General features: G+C 43.1%; 1 protein-coding gene across 1 annotated transcript in view; it reads right to left on the bottom strand.

The window, feature by feature from the left end:
- The window catches only part of LOC126249763 (serine proteinase stubble-like), a 398,895-nt gene that overhangs the window by 121,728 nt on the left and 263,502 nt on the right, over positions 1-13,665 (bottom strand). The window contains exon 4 of the mRNA XM_049951453.1: positions 576-758. Within this exon, the coding sequence (XP_049807410.1) occupies positions 576-758 (183 nt within the window). The remainder of the gene's footprint in view (positions 1-575; positions 759-13,665) is intronic.

The following is a 13,665-nucleotide window of genomic DNA, read 5'->3' as shown; positions in this document are numbered from 1 at the left end:
GGCACGTGCACCTTCCGCCGACCACTGGCGACAACATCGATGTACTGTGGAGACCTCACGCCCCACGTGTTGAGCAATTCGGCGGTACGTCCACCCGGCCTCCCGCATGCCCACTATACGCCCTCGCTCAAAGTCCGTCAACTGCACATACGGTTCACGTCCACGCTGTCGCGGCATGCTACCAGTGTTAAAGACTGCGATGGAGCTCCGTATGCCACGGCAAACTGGCTGACACTGACGGCGGCGGTGCACAAATGCTGCGCAGCTAGCGCCATTCGACGGCCAACACCGCGGTTCCTGGTGTGTCCGCTGTGCCGTGCGTGTGATCATTGCTTGTACAGCCGTCTCGCAGTGTCCGGAGCAAGTATGGTGGGTCTGACACACCGGTGTCAATGTGTTCTTTTTTCCATTTCCAGGAGTGTATATATATATATGTGTGTGTGTGTGTGTGTGTGAGAGAGAGAGAGAGAGAGAGAGGGGGAGAGGGAGGGGGGCAAGTGAGCATGGATGTGAGGATGTGAGACATAATGTGTGTAGTACATTGTGAGACAGCAAGGAGGCGCGGCGGTACTTACTGACGTTGTGCAGCACGGCAGCGCTGTGGTCGGGCTTGGGGGTGATTTTCTCGTGCGAGACGCAGCAGCTCCAGATGAGGCCCCCGCTGCACAGGTCTAGGGGCTTGCCGCCCGCCAACACGCACGAGATGCTCAGGCCGCAGTCGAACTTGGTGTTGCGGTACCAGCACGTCTGCGGGATCACTGCAACACAACACAGCACAACACTCATAGCATCGCGCTCCCTGCCAGAGTTCATCACCTGATAACCTCCTTACAGCCCGCTGGATCTGTGAGCCTGTGAAATCGGCCCCTCAGCGTTCGAGATTGTGCCTACTTGACAGCCATCTGTCGCTCTCACGATCATAGCAGTTCGTGTGACTGAGGATGATATTCTGTTCTGTACTCTAGAGAGATAAATCTGGAGGAAAAGACAGTGAAAGTGGTATACACGTTTACGAAAACACATCTCCTTGTTTCTCAGCTTCATGTCAAGCGCACCAAGAAACGGAATCAAATCCTCCCGAATTAAAAGTAGTAATAGAAATAATAAAAAATTCATTAATTAAAACTTCCGGGCTGAATTGCCGTGGTCCATATATAAAACTGCTTCTCTTTCCTGACATTTCGTTGCCTACTGCGAGCAACATCTTCTGAGGTGAGTCGGCGACTGGCTGTTAGACGCTGGAGGTCCCGCAACACAAGCACGAAAATAATTTTAATAAAAAAGAAGAAGGATTAAAACTAGACAAGACATGGCGGTCAACTCTGTACCAACGAAGTGACTATCGATTACCTATAATCGAGAGAGATGGCACTAGCCAGAGATAGTTTTAAAGTCGAAAGTACGTGATGAGTGGTGGCGCCATCTAAGCTCTCTATATAAGCGGGACCTCCAGCGCCTAGCAGCCAGTCGCCGACTTACCTCAGAAGATGTTGCTCGCAGTAGGCAACGAAACGTCAGGAAAGAGAAGCAGTTTAATATATGGACCACGGCAATTCAGCCCGGAAGTTTTAATTTATGAAGACGCCGGCCGTGAAAGCTTACATGTTATGAATAAAAAATTTGTTCGCCATTATGTCCAAGTATAATTACGCAACAACACGCAGCTAGACTACCTTTTGCGATTATCGTAGATCGTACAGAACTGTACGTGTGCACCATAATTCATATCAAAAACTGACAAGGGTCAAAATATACAAGAACAGAAAGAAAAACGTTCCAGTATACATGCGTACACAAACGAGCCTTTTCGAGGTAACTGCGAATACATGGTTACGACCCACCACATACTTCAGTATGAAATATACTTCTGGTTAGTACAAATCTATTTAAAGCGTAAACTTTTCGATGAAGTCCCTATCTACAGTGGCACATGTTTCACCCATGTCTAAGTTAACAAGAAATACAATTCTGCTTCAGTACATTGCATCCTACATTTTACTGTACACTTTGCATGTTAAAGGAGGAGTTTCATGAGTAATTCTTGCATTTGGATGTGGTACTTCACTCGTCTCTGCAGTGAGTTAAAAAGAGTTCCGTCAAACACACCGGTTCATTTTGTAAACCTTGACTAGAGTGTATATTTTGCAGCTCCAGTTCTTCAATTGTATCAACGGGAGTGCTGTATACTTCACTTCTGGGCTGAGCCTAGAGAGAAAAATCAGGAGAATTGAGGTCAACTGATCTTGGCGGCTGACGTATTACTCCTACTCCACCCTTCCATCTTTGATCATATTGGCGCATTAGATGTCATCTTATAACGGTAGCAAAAGTGCCGGCGTCACATCATACAATTTGAGTCCAATTTCTTAGTCCAAAAGTTTATATTTCAGATAAATTTGATCTAACGAAGACAGTATTTCGATTGAAAACACTGGTGGCTTGTAACCACTATTCACAGTTATCTCGCAAACGGCTTTCTTGCTGTTCCATGTTTACTGGATAGTTATTGCTTGTATTACAGTATACTTTCACACGTGTCTTTTTTCGTTGTTCGTTATGATACGCCCTGAATAATACCTCTATGATCTCAATTACAGGTTGGCACCATGGGGTTTACGGCATCTCAGTTAGCTGTCGTAAGAAAAGGAAGTACTAAATGTGCATCTTAATTTTGTTTCTAAAATAGATCACGAGGCATTGTGGAGAGCCGCGCGGGATTAGCCGAGCGGTCTTAGGCGCTGCAGTCGTGGACAGTACGGCTGGTCCCGGCGGAGGTTCGAGTCCTCCCTCGGGCATGGGTGTGTGTGTTTGTCCTTAGGATAATTTAGGTTAAGTAGTGTGTAAGCTTAGGGACTGATGACCTTAGCAGTTAAGTCCCATAAGATTTCACACACATTTGAACATTGTGGAGAGTAGTAGGGATGATGAATTATCTTTCTCACCGAGATCATTAAACTGTGAGTACTTGTTCAGCTGTCCGCCTCCGTAGATGAGCGGTCAGCACGATTCAGTGCCTTGCAGGGGACCCGGGCTCGATTCCCAGCACTACCAGGGACTTTTCTCCTGTGGGAGGAGTGGAGCGGGGTGCAGTCTGCCTCGTTAGACCAACTCAGGAGCTACTTGACCGAGAAGTAGCGATTCCAATCTCTAGAAACCCGACAACGACCAAGCGAGGGATGTACTGACAACGTACCCCTTCATACCACATCCTATGACGCCATTTCCGGAGGATGACACCGCAGTCAGTCGCGCCGGATTGGCCATTATGGGGCCAGAACGCGGAACTTTACTTCACTTGGTCAGCCAGGCTAGGGGGCGCGAGGAACCGAACCGCAGCCCTCGTCAACACACCATTCCGATACTCTTTTTAAAGTGATTTAAATAAACCACAAAGTGAACAGGTCTTACATAAGGTGATAGCGCTTGTTAGGGAAGCTGTTGATAAACTGTTTGGACCGCTAGCGGCCTATCTCTTTGCGATATTGTGTTTTCATAAGGAAATAATCTTTGTAAGATACAATACTGCCACAATTTCGTCTCCCTGTTTTACAGCAGGCGTATACAAACCCGGAGAATAAACTCTTTCGAAAATTCTGTGATGTCAAAAATAACCTTCTTCTTGGAAATCACACGAAAGACGAAACAAGTCACTATCTTGTGCCTTTATCGGTAGTCCTTATTTAATGTTACATAAATAATATTTTAGTGAGGTACATAGTGTTCGCTGAGAAAAATATTGAAATTGCTGTCTTCATCTTGTTACATGTGTGAAAATGTGCTCTTCAGGATGTTCTCCGAGCGTCGACATCGTTCGCACTGCAAAAAAATCGATGGCCGTCGGCGAGAGACTTCATTTATGAATGCGCTCCTGCTCAGAAATAAATTCTTTCCTGTCGCTGTTTTTCTTTCTTAATGATGTTTTCTCATCTTTGCCTGACCCATTGCTTTCTTTGATACATAAATATTAATTTTTTAAAAATATTATCCATTTTATGGGATTTACTGAAGTAGAGTTTGTTAAAACACTTGTCATAAATATTTAGCATACAAAACACAAATGGTTGTTCATATCTCTACATTACACACCATATTTCAAATCTGCTGTATAACGGAGTATGAAAGATGCTGCTTGAGATAGTAATAACTAAAGAAAACATATAAATAACGAAATAATCTTTAGACGAATTATAATTAAATTTTCACATACCCATATGTACTACTATATTATAACTAGACCTTCACGGTTGTAATGAGAACTCGTAGAGCATACAATGGAGAAAATATCAAGCTGAAAATACTTAGAGAGAAAAAGCAATTATCGAGGAAAAAGCAGTAATCGTCAGTTATTCAAGTGCGAGCGAATTAGCTTATGCCAGAAGTGGAAGAGAGGCGTTGTGCATCACGGAGAGGTGTACTATTAAAACTACGAGAGAGTTCATTCCGGGAGGAATCGGACACCATATTAATTCCTCCCACATACGTCTCACGAAATGAGCACGACGAGAAAATTACAGAAATTAGAGCAAATACAAAGGTTTGCGGACAACCATTCTTTCCACGTGCCACTTACAAATGGAACAGGAAAGGGGGATTCAGTTAATGGTACGAGAAGTACACCGTCAGATGGCTTGTAGACGTAGATGTAGATGTCAAGGTGTTGGACACTTGAGCCTCATTCAAGGTTGTGGGTAGTTCAGGTGGGATTCTGTGTTACGAACCAGAACATCTGCAACGATAGCAATATCCACATACCCGTCAGTCAAAAAAGGTTCTGTACTGGATTAATAAAAAAAAGTAGAGGAAAGTTAGGATGAGTTTTTTAATGCTTCAGGTCTTCTACATAGTCTCCTCCCACCTGAGCTCAAATCACAGAACGTTAATAAACCATATGAAACTGTCAGAAAAGTCCTTCTTTGGGATGTTCAACTCACACGTCACGTGTTCTTGAATATCGGTCATGTTCGTTTGGTGATAGGTTCATATCAATATCACCAAGCCTCGTCACCCTCGATGGCTTTCTCCCAAAAAGAACTGTCCGCATTTTGGATTTCAATCAAGTCCCGAGAGATGTCCATGCGGCGTTCTTTTTTCTTTTCTTTTTTACAGTAGTCAAGGTGCCCGAGTCAGACTATGCACACGGTTTTGTCTTTTTCAAAATGTTGTGGCGAATGTGTTGAACACTTGATTTGAGACACAAGAACGCTGACACACTGCGTCCGCACATCCACTACTTAACACTGCCTGCCCACAACTGCCTGTTCAAATGCACATCTGTTGTTTATAGCTGTTAATTGAAGCCGCCACCGTAGCTTCTGTGTTGAAGTCGCTTATAGTCAAGGAGTAAAATCTGTCTCGGTAAGTTTTGGACGACAGTGTGTGTATACTTCGGATAGGTTGAATAATCAACGTGGTTTCGCAAAAACAATGTCGGCTTTCTTTCAAAAATTTCCACGTAAGTTCCCTGGCCATCTCCGTTATTGACTGTACGGACCCGTTACGACTTTATCACAGCATCTCTAGAAATAGATCGATGGCTGCTGTTATGTCTACTCCATAAAGACCATAAACAGTGGAGCACTAGAGTCTTGTATGCAGTTTCCTTTACGGATGCCTAGCAGTTTTTCATAATACTTCCAACGAATTTAGGCTGAAGATCATTGTAGATCAATAGAGGGCTTATGTCCACAATGAGAGGTATTACCGCTAGCTTTCTTGGACGGCCTGGCCCACTGTCTAGGAACTATTGTGTTTCCTATGTTGGCAGAAAATACCTGTACCGGTGTTCCAATAAGCCACACTCGGAAGGACACCGGACACAGTAAGTACTATGCACGCCTTATGGCCAATTTTTTGGTGCATTTTATATTTGTAGTACTGTGTCGCAAGTCATAATGTCTCCATGACACCTCTTAGTGCCTCGTGTTATGTAGTGGATCTCTAAGACACTTCAGCTTAAGGACATGAGTAATATAATGCTAGGGAGTTGCAAGTGCATCGTAGTACATAGTTCTTCACATGTTGTTGCAAATGGTATTCTGAAACAGATGACCAGCTCATGCACCGTTGCTAAGCCCAATGTGACTGTCAGTTATGACTGTAGAGAGCAAAGTAATATAGTGATTGGGTCACGGAAGCAGTTGCCTGACCAAATGACTCTCCGGTACAACACGATGGAGGCAAAGTCACATTTGACCTCTTTCATGGAACGCCTTCCCTATTACTGTTCCACAAAACGAGGGGTAGTCATGAAAAACGATCTTACGGAATTACATATTTTGTTTGTTTGCAGGTACATGTCTGCAGGCCTATTACATACTGATACTGAACTCTCGTCCCCCCAACCCGCCCCCCCCCCCCCCCCCCCCCCGCCGCGCTCCAGTGCTGGAGTTGCAACAAGAAAATGGCGCAGCCTCTGATAAAGTGGAGTATCGTGCAATAATTCGTTTTCGTCAGGAGAACGAATTATTGTACGATGCTCTACTTTCTTTTGAGTCCACAAGCGGCGTGCTAGTGGACAGCGGCAGATTTGGGGGGGGGGGGGGTGTTTTCCAATATGTAACAGGGCAGGAGACATGTAGGGCCTACTGTGAAACAAAAAATCAATTAAGTTAATTTAGTTTTCGAAGTGATTGTTAAAACTTTACGATTACACCTTTGCTTATAGTGGGACTTTCGCAATCCATTCCATGTAAATTATGGCGACTTCGAGTCCCAATGGAATGCCAACGCGCTATTGGGTGGATGATTTAGGAATGATTATGGGTAACTGACACATGTACTCCAAACGATAGGACCGAGTTTCAGTGGTTCATAATTTGTCTTCTCTTTCTCTAACGCATCCGTTTATGTCCCCTATCCCCGAAGTAGTCTAATTGTTTAATTCGCAGTTCGAATTACCTTTCTCTAAATTTACGTGATACCCCGTCGCGAGATGATTGTCTTCTTTATTCCAAATACTTCTGTTTCATGTGTATACTCATAATACTCCCACTATGACTGAAGCAGTCCTTCACAAACCTAGAACCAGGCGCTGAAATTATTCGTTGGCGAAGCGATGTGGTTCAAATATATTTTAACAGTACTCAAGGAAAAATTTCTTACCAGTATTTTGGAGCATCTCCTTTGTATTAGGGGGAGCGGAGAATAACATCGTTTCTGTACATGAGGCACTTTTGTGGTTTTTTTTTGTTGTAATGGCGGGGTTGTATGTTTTGAAGAGCTGACACCTGGACAAACTGTGAATGCAGATTTTTATAGTGAACAATTGTATCGAGTAAATCAATCTTAAACAGAAAAGTGCCCCGCGATTGTCAACAGAAAAGACATTGTTTTGCAACACGATAATGCAAGACCGCACTGCGCAAGACGAAGCCTGTGAATGAATTGAAGTGGGAAGTATTGCCTCGGCCACCACAGCCCCGTACATTCCGCCATCGGATTTCCTTTTATTCCTATCGCTTCAAAATTTTCTAACTGGAAAAAATTTGAAAATACGGAGACTATCCAAAGTGCCATCTGCAGATATTTTCCTCAAAAACCAAGCGATTTTTATCGATCCGCCACTGAAATTTTGATAGTAGACGGCGAAAGGTTGTCGAAGGCGAGGGCGATTACATCACTGATTAAAAATAAAAACTTAAAAGCAGTGTATCTGTTTGAATTTTATGTAAAAACGATGTTACCTTCGGCTCCCCTTTATACATACCCTAAGATTGCCACTACATACTTAATCGATGAAGTGAGTTTCGACGTTACAACAATGCTGTATGCGAATTCAGATAGAATTTGTTCTCTCTATTTATAAGCGCTGTGTCTGTGTGCGGATTGAAAGCGAACTGCCATTTCTTAAATCAAGCTGCAAAATTGTCCAAGTAGTTATAAAATTCGTTATAGTCACTCAGCGATTAGTCTATATTACACTTTCTTCCAGACATCGGCATCGTTATCGTACAATTTTAACGTGCTGTGCAATCCGCCTCATAGAATATTTGTGTGCCTAGACGTACGACGAGTAGAACATGCAAGGTAGACATAGTCTGAAGAGAAACCGATATACGGAGACGAGGTACTTCCATGTTGCAGGAATAAACATCTAAAACAAAACCCCTCATGTATCCTGGGGAACAGAGTGATAATAAGTTACAGGGGGTGGACATTACCATGCATAATACAGTGCAGGAGAACCGTTGGCATTCAAAACAGCTACCAGTCGTCTCGAAATGGATAAACATAGGTCGTGTATGATTTTCAAGGGAATCTTATACCATTCTCCCTGCAAAATAGTGAAAAGTTCAGATAACGATGATGGAGGTAGAGAGAGATCACGCACCCGTCACTTCAAAATAGACCACAAAGGCTCAATATATTGAGATCTAGTGACTGTGGTGGCAAGGGGAATGTAACACTTCATCTCCGGGCTCACAAAACCAGTCCTGGATGATCCGAACTCTGTGAACATGGGCTCAGTCGTCTTGGAATACAGCATCACCATTGATGAACAAACATTGTACAATAGGTTGGATCTGAGGAGCCAAAATGGTCATGTAATCTTTGACAGTACCGAGAACTTGCAGAGTAACAATCATCACTGGACGCCTGCCATATTTCACTCCTCGGACGTAAACTCTGCCAGAAGTTGGAAACAGTGTGAAACAAGACTCATCCAACTAAATGATTTTCTCTAGTTGCTCCATAGTCAAGGTTTTATGGCTTCGGCACCACTTTTTCCTGTTACGGGTATTTACATCAGTGATGTGCGGTATTCGAATTCCAGCTCGCCCTGCATTTCCAGCTTATCGAGCTCCCTTCTTTTTGTTTTAGTGCTGACATGGTTTGCGAGTGCGACTTTCATTTCTCCCGTGACTTTTGCAGCTGCCGTCTTATTTCTTCGCCACAGTCCTCTTCAGTGACCATCATGATCGCAAAACACACCCTTTCGCCCGCTTCGTAATGTACAAGGAATAGTCCCAAGTGTCAAAAAACGAAACTTGGTGGGTGTGGAGATGGGCCACAATACCGTAATACGTATTTTCTTGTTTGTTCCCAATTTTACTTTTACTGGGTAAAACACACCCCGAAAGGTAATTTGGCGTTTCAGGTTTAGAGGGAATATCTTCGAAACGATGATATGTAAAAAATGTTTTTAATACAAAAGTTGATATGTGGTTAATGTTCTTGGAAACTATATAATCAACTTTTTTGATAATCTGAATTTTTGAAAAATACCCCACCACCATTAATTAATCTTGAAAAATGAAAAATTTTGTTCTAACATAAATTAGAGAAGCATTCAACCCACATACATCCCTGTGTAATAAAGCTGGATCCTGAAATATCATTTCTGGAAAATAATCTGCACACAATGTGCTGTCAGAGTATTTTCAACATACCTAATTTAAATACCTAAACACTCGTTACTGACCTAATTATTTATTTTATTTATATTTGTTTTACGTTTTAAATCGTTATTTTACGTTTTACATTTATGGTTCTTTTTGTTTTGTTTTTATGGTTACCGCGTATTTTGTTAATAGAAAATAAGAAGTTATTCAGCATTAAGATAGAAAATAATTATAATAAGAATAATTTGTGACGAAATGATTAGAATATAACGTTTTTAGATCATGCACGTAAAGTGAATGAAATTTCTGCAAGTAATATACACGACGGAGAAGACAATACAAAACAAAATTCGTCAGGATTTAAAATTATCGTGGGTGATCCTCTAAATATCCTGATTTGTATCAGGTGTGTTTCAGCAGCATGGTAAGCTTTGCTGAAGAGAATTAATTATGTACTAATGACTGTGATTAGATTGTTTCTCAAGTGCAAAAAAATGGTTCAAATGGCTCTGAGCACTGTGGGACTTAACATCTGTGGTCATCAGGCCCCTAGAACTTAGAACTACTTAAACCTAACTAACCTAAGGACATCACACACATCCATGCCCGAGGCAGGATTCGAACCTGCGACCGTAGCGGTCACGCGGTTTCTCTCAACGTTCTTCCAACATGCAACGTCGTATGCGTTTCATGACTGTACTGCTGTGCCTCGAGCCCTTTGGGATGACTAGATGAACAAGTTCCCCGTCCTCAGATACGACTCTCTAAACGGTTCTTTCACAATGACCTCCGCAAGTATCTAACAATAATGCAGATACTTCTCCCTCACAGAGAAAGAAAACATCTTTAAAATATCTTTTGACTTGGTTAGACATTTGTTTAACACCTTTCGGCTGTTACAAGGAAATGTGGCGTTTCAAAAGGAGATTCTACAACTCTCGGTCCAAACTCTTAAAACTATGAAAAAAAAGAACGTTTTGAGCGTCTTACCCGAGGACGAGAAACATCTGCTGACACCGAAGGTCTCGATGGCAGAGGTACAGCCGTGGAACGTAAACAGCTTTATATGTTGGAAGAAATCTGTGAGAAGATTTTCAGAACTAATTCTGTTGAACGATTATGACGTCAATCTCCACTCGAGAAACAATACAGTCAATCTGCAGTCACTAGTACGTAATATTCTCTTCGTCATGGCTTACCCATGTACTGAAATAATGTCTGATACAAATCATGATATTTAGAGGATTCCCCGTGACAGTTCGAAATCCTCCTGAATTTTGTCTCAGATTTGTTTTAAAATTTTGTTTTAGATTAGATACCAAATTTTACATGAAAAACATTTTTTATATGTCGCCGTTTCGAAGGTATTCTCTCTAGACCTAAAATGCCAAATTACTTTTCGGTGTCCGTTTCACCCCTTGTAAAATTGAGTGCAAATAAAAAAATACGTATTGCACTATTATGGCCCCTCTACACTCCCGCCAAGGTTCAGCAAGATCGTTTACTGAAACTTGGGAATGTTCTCTTGTTAGTGGGTGATGTGTATTCGTTTTTCCTGTATGCAGTATAAATCGTCGATACGGTGCCTCTTAAAACACCAACACTTCGCCTCCCTTGGTTACGGAAGCACACTTCATGCGAGTAGGAACAGTTTGCCCTCGTTTGAACTCACTTAGCTACCACTCACATCACTTACATATACACAGAACACTTTTGTGACCGCAACTGACACTTGCAACGTATTGAGGACATTGCAACGCTGCCGTTCGTAGCCAAAAACAACAGCGCAACACGCAGGCTTACTGCGTTTATATTCAAGCATGCATTTCGTGCAGTATTTCCATATTTTTGTCCAACCCCTCTATACTGGTTCTGATGAAATAGCTAACGTGTTAACATTCTACAGTGCTAGCCGATGATGAAGTAATGAAACTGGATGCGCATTATTGGTGGAAGACGATAGACCACGCGTGTAACGTGAAGTGTGAGTACCGTATGTTTCGTGTTATCACACTAGCAGGTTGCTAGCAAATGTTATTATTACCGGTCACAGAAAATTACTCTCTCTTCCACCCGGCGAAAATGAGCGGGCAAAACACATCGGTTAATGTATTTGTTCCTGTAGCAAGGGAACAGTGCGGTCTACAGCACCTTGTCACGGTCCGTGCGGCTCCCCTCGTCGAAGGTTCGAGTCCTCCCTTGGGCCTGGGTGTATGTGTTGAGCTTAGTGTAAGTTAGTTTAAGTTAGATTAAGTAGTGTGTAGGCTTAGGGACCGATGACCTCAGCAGTTTGGTCCCATAAGACATTACCACAAATTTCCGAAACTGCCATTTTGTCGCAGACACTTCCATTACTAATAAGTTTAGTAATGTAAACCCATTTAACGTAGCTGTCGCAGAGACTGCCATTGCTAATAAGTCAAAGAATTTTTAGATGATATCTACATCTAATGTGGCCCACGGGCCGTATGTTGTGCACCCGTGATTTACGAGATGTGCAAGGAGAAAAAACTGTGTTTAAGATGAGCGATGCTTCTAGAATCTGACTTGACTTCTAGAAAGGAACTACTTTTGTCAATGAGTATCTCAATGTTCAAACTTAAAATAACTTTTTAGGATCTTGCAAAATTAGACGTCCCGGGTTTTAGTCTACAAGTTTCCGCACGCATTATTTAGCTCTTGTAAGTAGTGGCGTCGTCGTCCTCTTCAGTCAGTTGGTCTTACAAACGTACGAGATGTTATTAACTATGGTCTATCACTGGGCCGCTATTTAATTTTGAACCGAGAGTGCTACAGTCACCATTTTCTCTACAGATTATAATTGTTAACATTTAACCAAGGTGGACCTACGCTCTTAAGACTTCGCTTTATACCCATTGTACCTTTGTATCTACATACTGATGAGCCCAAACATTATGGCCACCTGCTCATCATCGTGTTGGTCAACATTTGGAACGCAATATAGCACCCATCCTAGATGACATCGATTCAACAAGTATGTTAGGTTTTCAGGGGTATGAGGCATCAGGTGCCCACTCGAATATCACGGTGTCCCCATACCACACGGGCCGGTCGTTTCTGGACGCGGAACTGAGGTCCGATAGCGTCCCAAATGGGTTTCATAGCGTTCAGATAAGGCGAATTTGGTGGCCGAAACATCAACGTAATTTCACTGTCACGCTCCTTAAACCACTGTAGCATGGTTTAGGCCTTCTTATGCAGACAATTATCCTGATGGAATATTGCATCGCGCCGTCAGGCGAGTTATTAAGCATGAAGCGATCCAAATGGTCCCCAAAACGTTCACGAAGTTCACAGCTGTAATGGTGCCTTGGATTACTACGACAGGTTCCATGGAAGCTCAGGTGAATGTCCTCCATATCACAATTCTGCACCTGCCCTTCCGCGCCCGTGGCGGAGCATGTGTCGCGCATTCGTTCTCCAGGATGAGGGTACCCGGGGAATAATGTCGAGCTGGTGTAACAACAAACGTGATTCTTCCGTCCAGGCGACACGTTTCCAAAGATCCATGGTCCAATCTCGTTGATGCCGTATCCACTACAATCATAAATCACGGTGCTGCTAGGTCAAGATGGGAAAATGGACACGTCGTCAGCTGCGGAACCCCGTTTTCAAGTATGTGCGCTGACCGGTGTTATCCAAAACACTGGTGACTGCACAGGTACTGTACTCTGTCGCCAGATCTGCCACAGATTGTCACGAGGTCTGCGTTCTGTGCTGAGGCGTGTAAGTCCAACACTTTGTGGTTTACCGTCCTCCAACCACTTTCCACTGATGCTCACGACAGTAGCAAGTGAACGACCGACTAGTTTCGCGATTTTCAAGATGCTCATTCTCAAGAGCCTTTTATGTCGTTTATGTCAATGGCTTTCCCTATTTGCGATTCGCATCATCGCTAGAATATGCCGTTTGTCTCTACAGAGCTTATACACTTTCCTTATCGTGTCATGTGCCCGCAAGCCACATGGCGGCATTCAATCTACACTCCTGGAAATTGAAATAAGAACACCGTGAATTCATTGTCTCAGGAAGGGGAAACTTTATTGACACATTCCTGGGGTCAGATACATCACATGATCACACCGACAGAACCACAGGCACATAGGCACAGGCAACAGAGCATGCACAATGTCGGCACTAGTACAGTGTATATTCACCTTTCGCAGCAATGCAGGCTGCTATTCTCCCATGGAGACGATCGTAGAGATGCTGGATGTAGTCCTGTGGAACGGCTTGCCATGCCATTTCCACCTGGCGCCTCAGTTGGACCAGCGTTCGTGCTGGACGTGCAGACCGCGTGAGA

The sequence above is a fragment of the Schistocerca nitens genome, chromosome 3, assembly GCF_023898315.1.
Source record: "Schistocerca nitens isolate TAMUIC-IGC-003100 chromosome 3, iqSchNite1.1, whole genome shotgun sequence".
Taxonomy (NCBI): domain Eukaryota; kingdom Metazoa; phylum Arthropoda; class Insecta; order Orthoptera; family Acrididae; genus Schistocerca; species Schistocerca nitens.
Note: the sequence above shows the minus strand (reverse complement) of the source record. Positions and strands in the feature narration are given on the sequence as shown.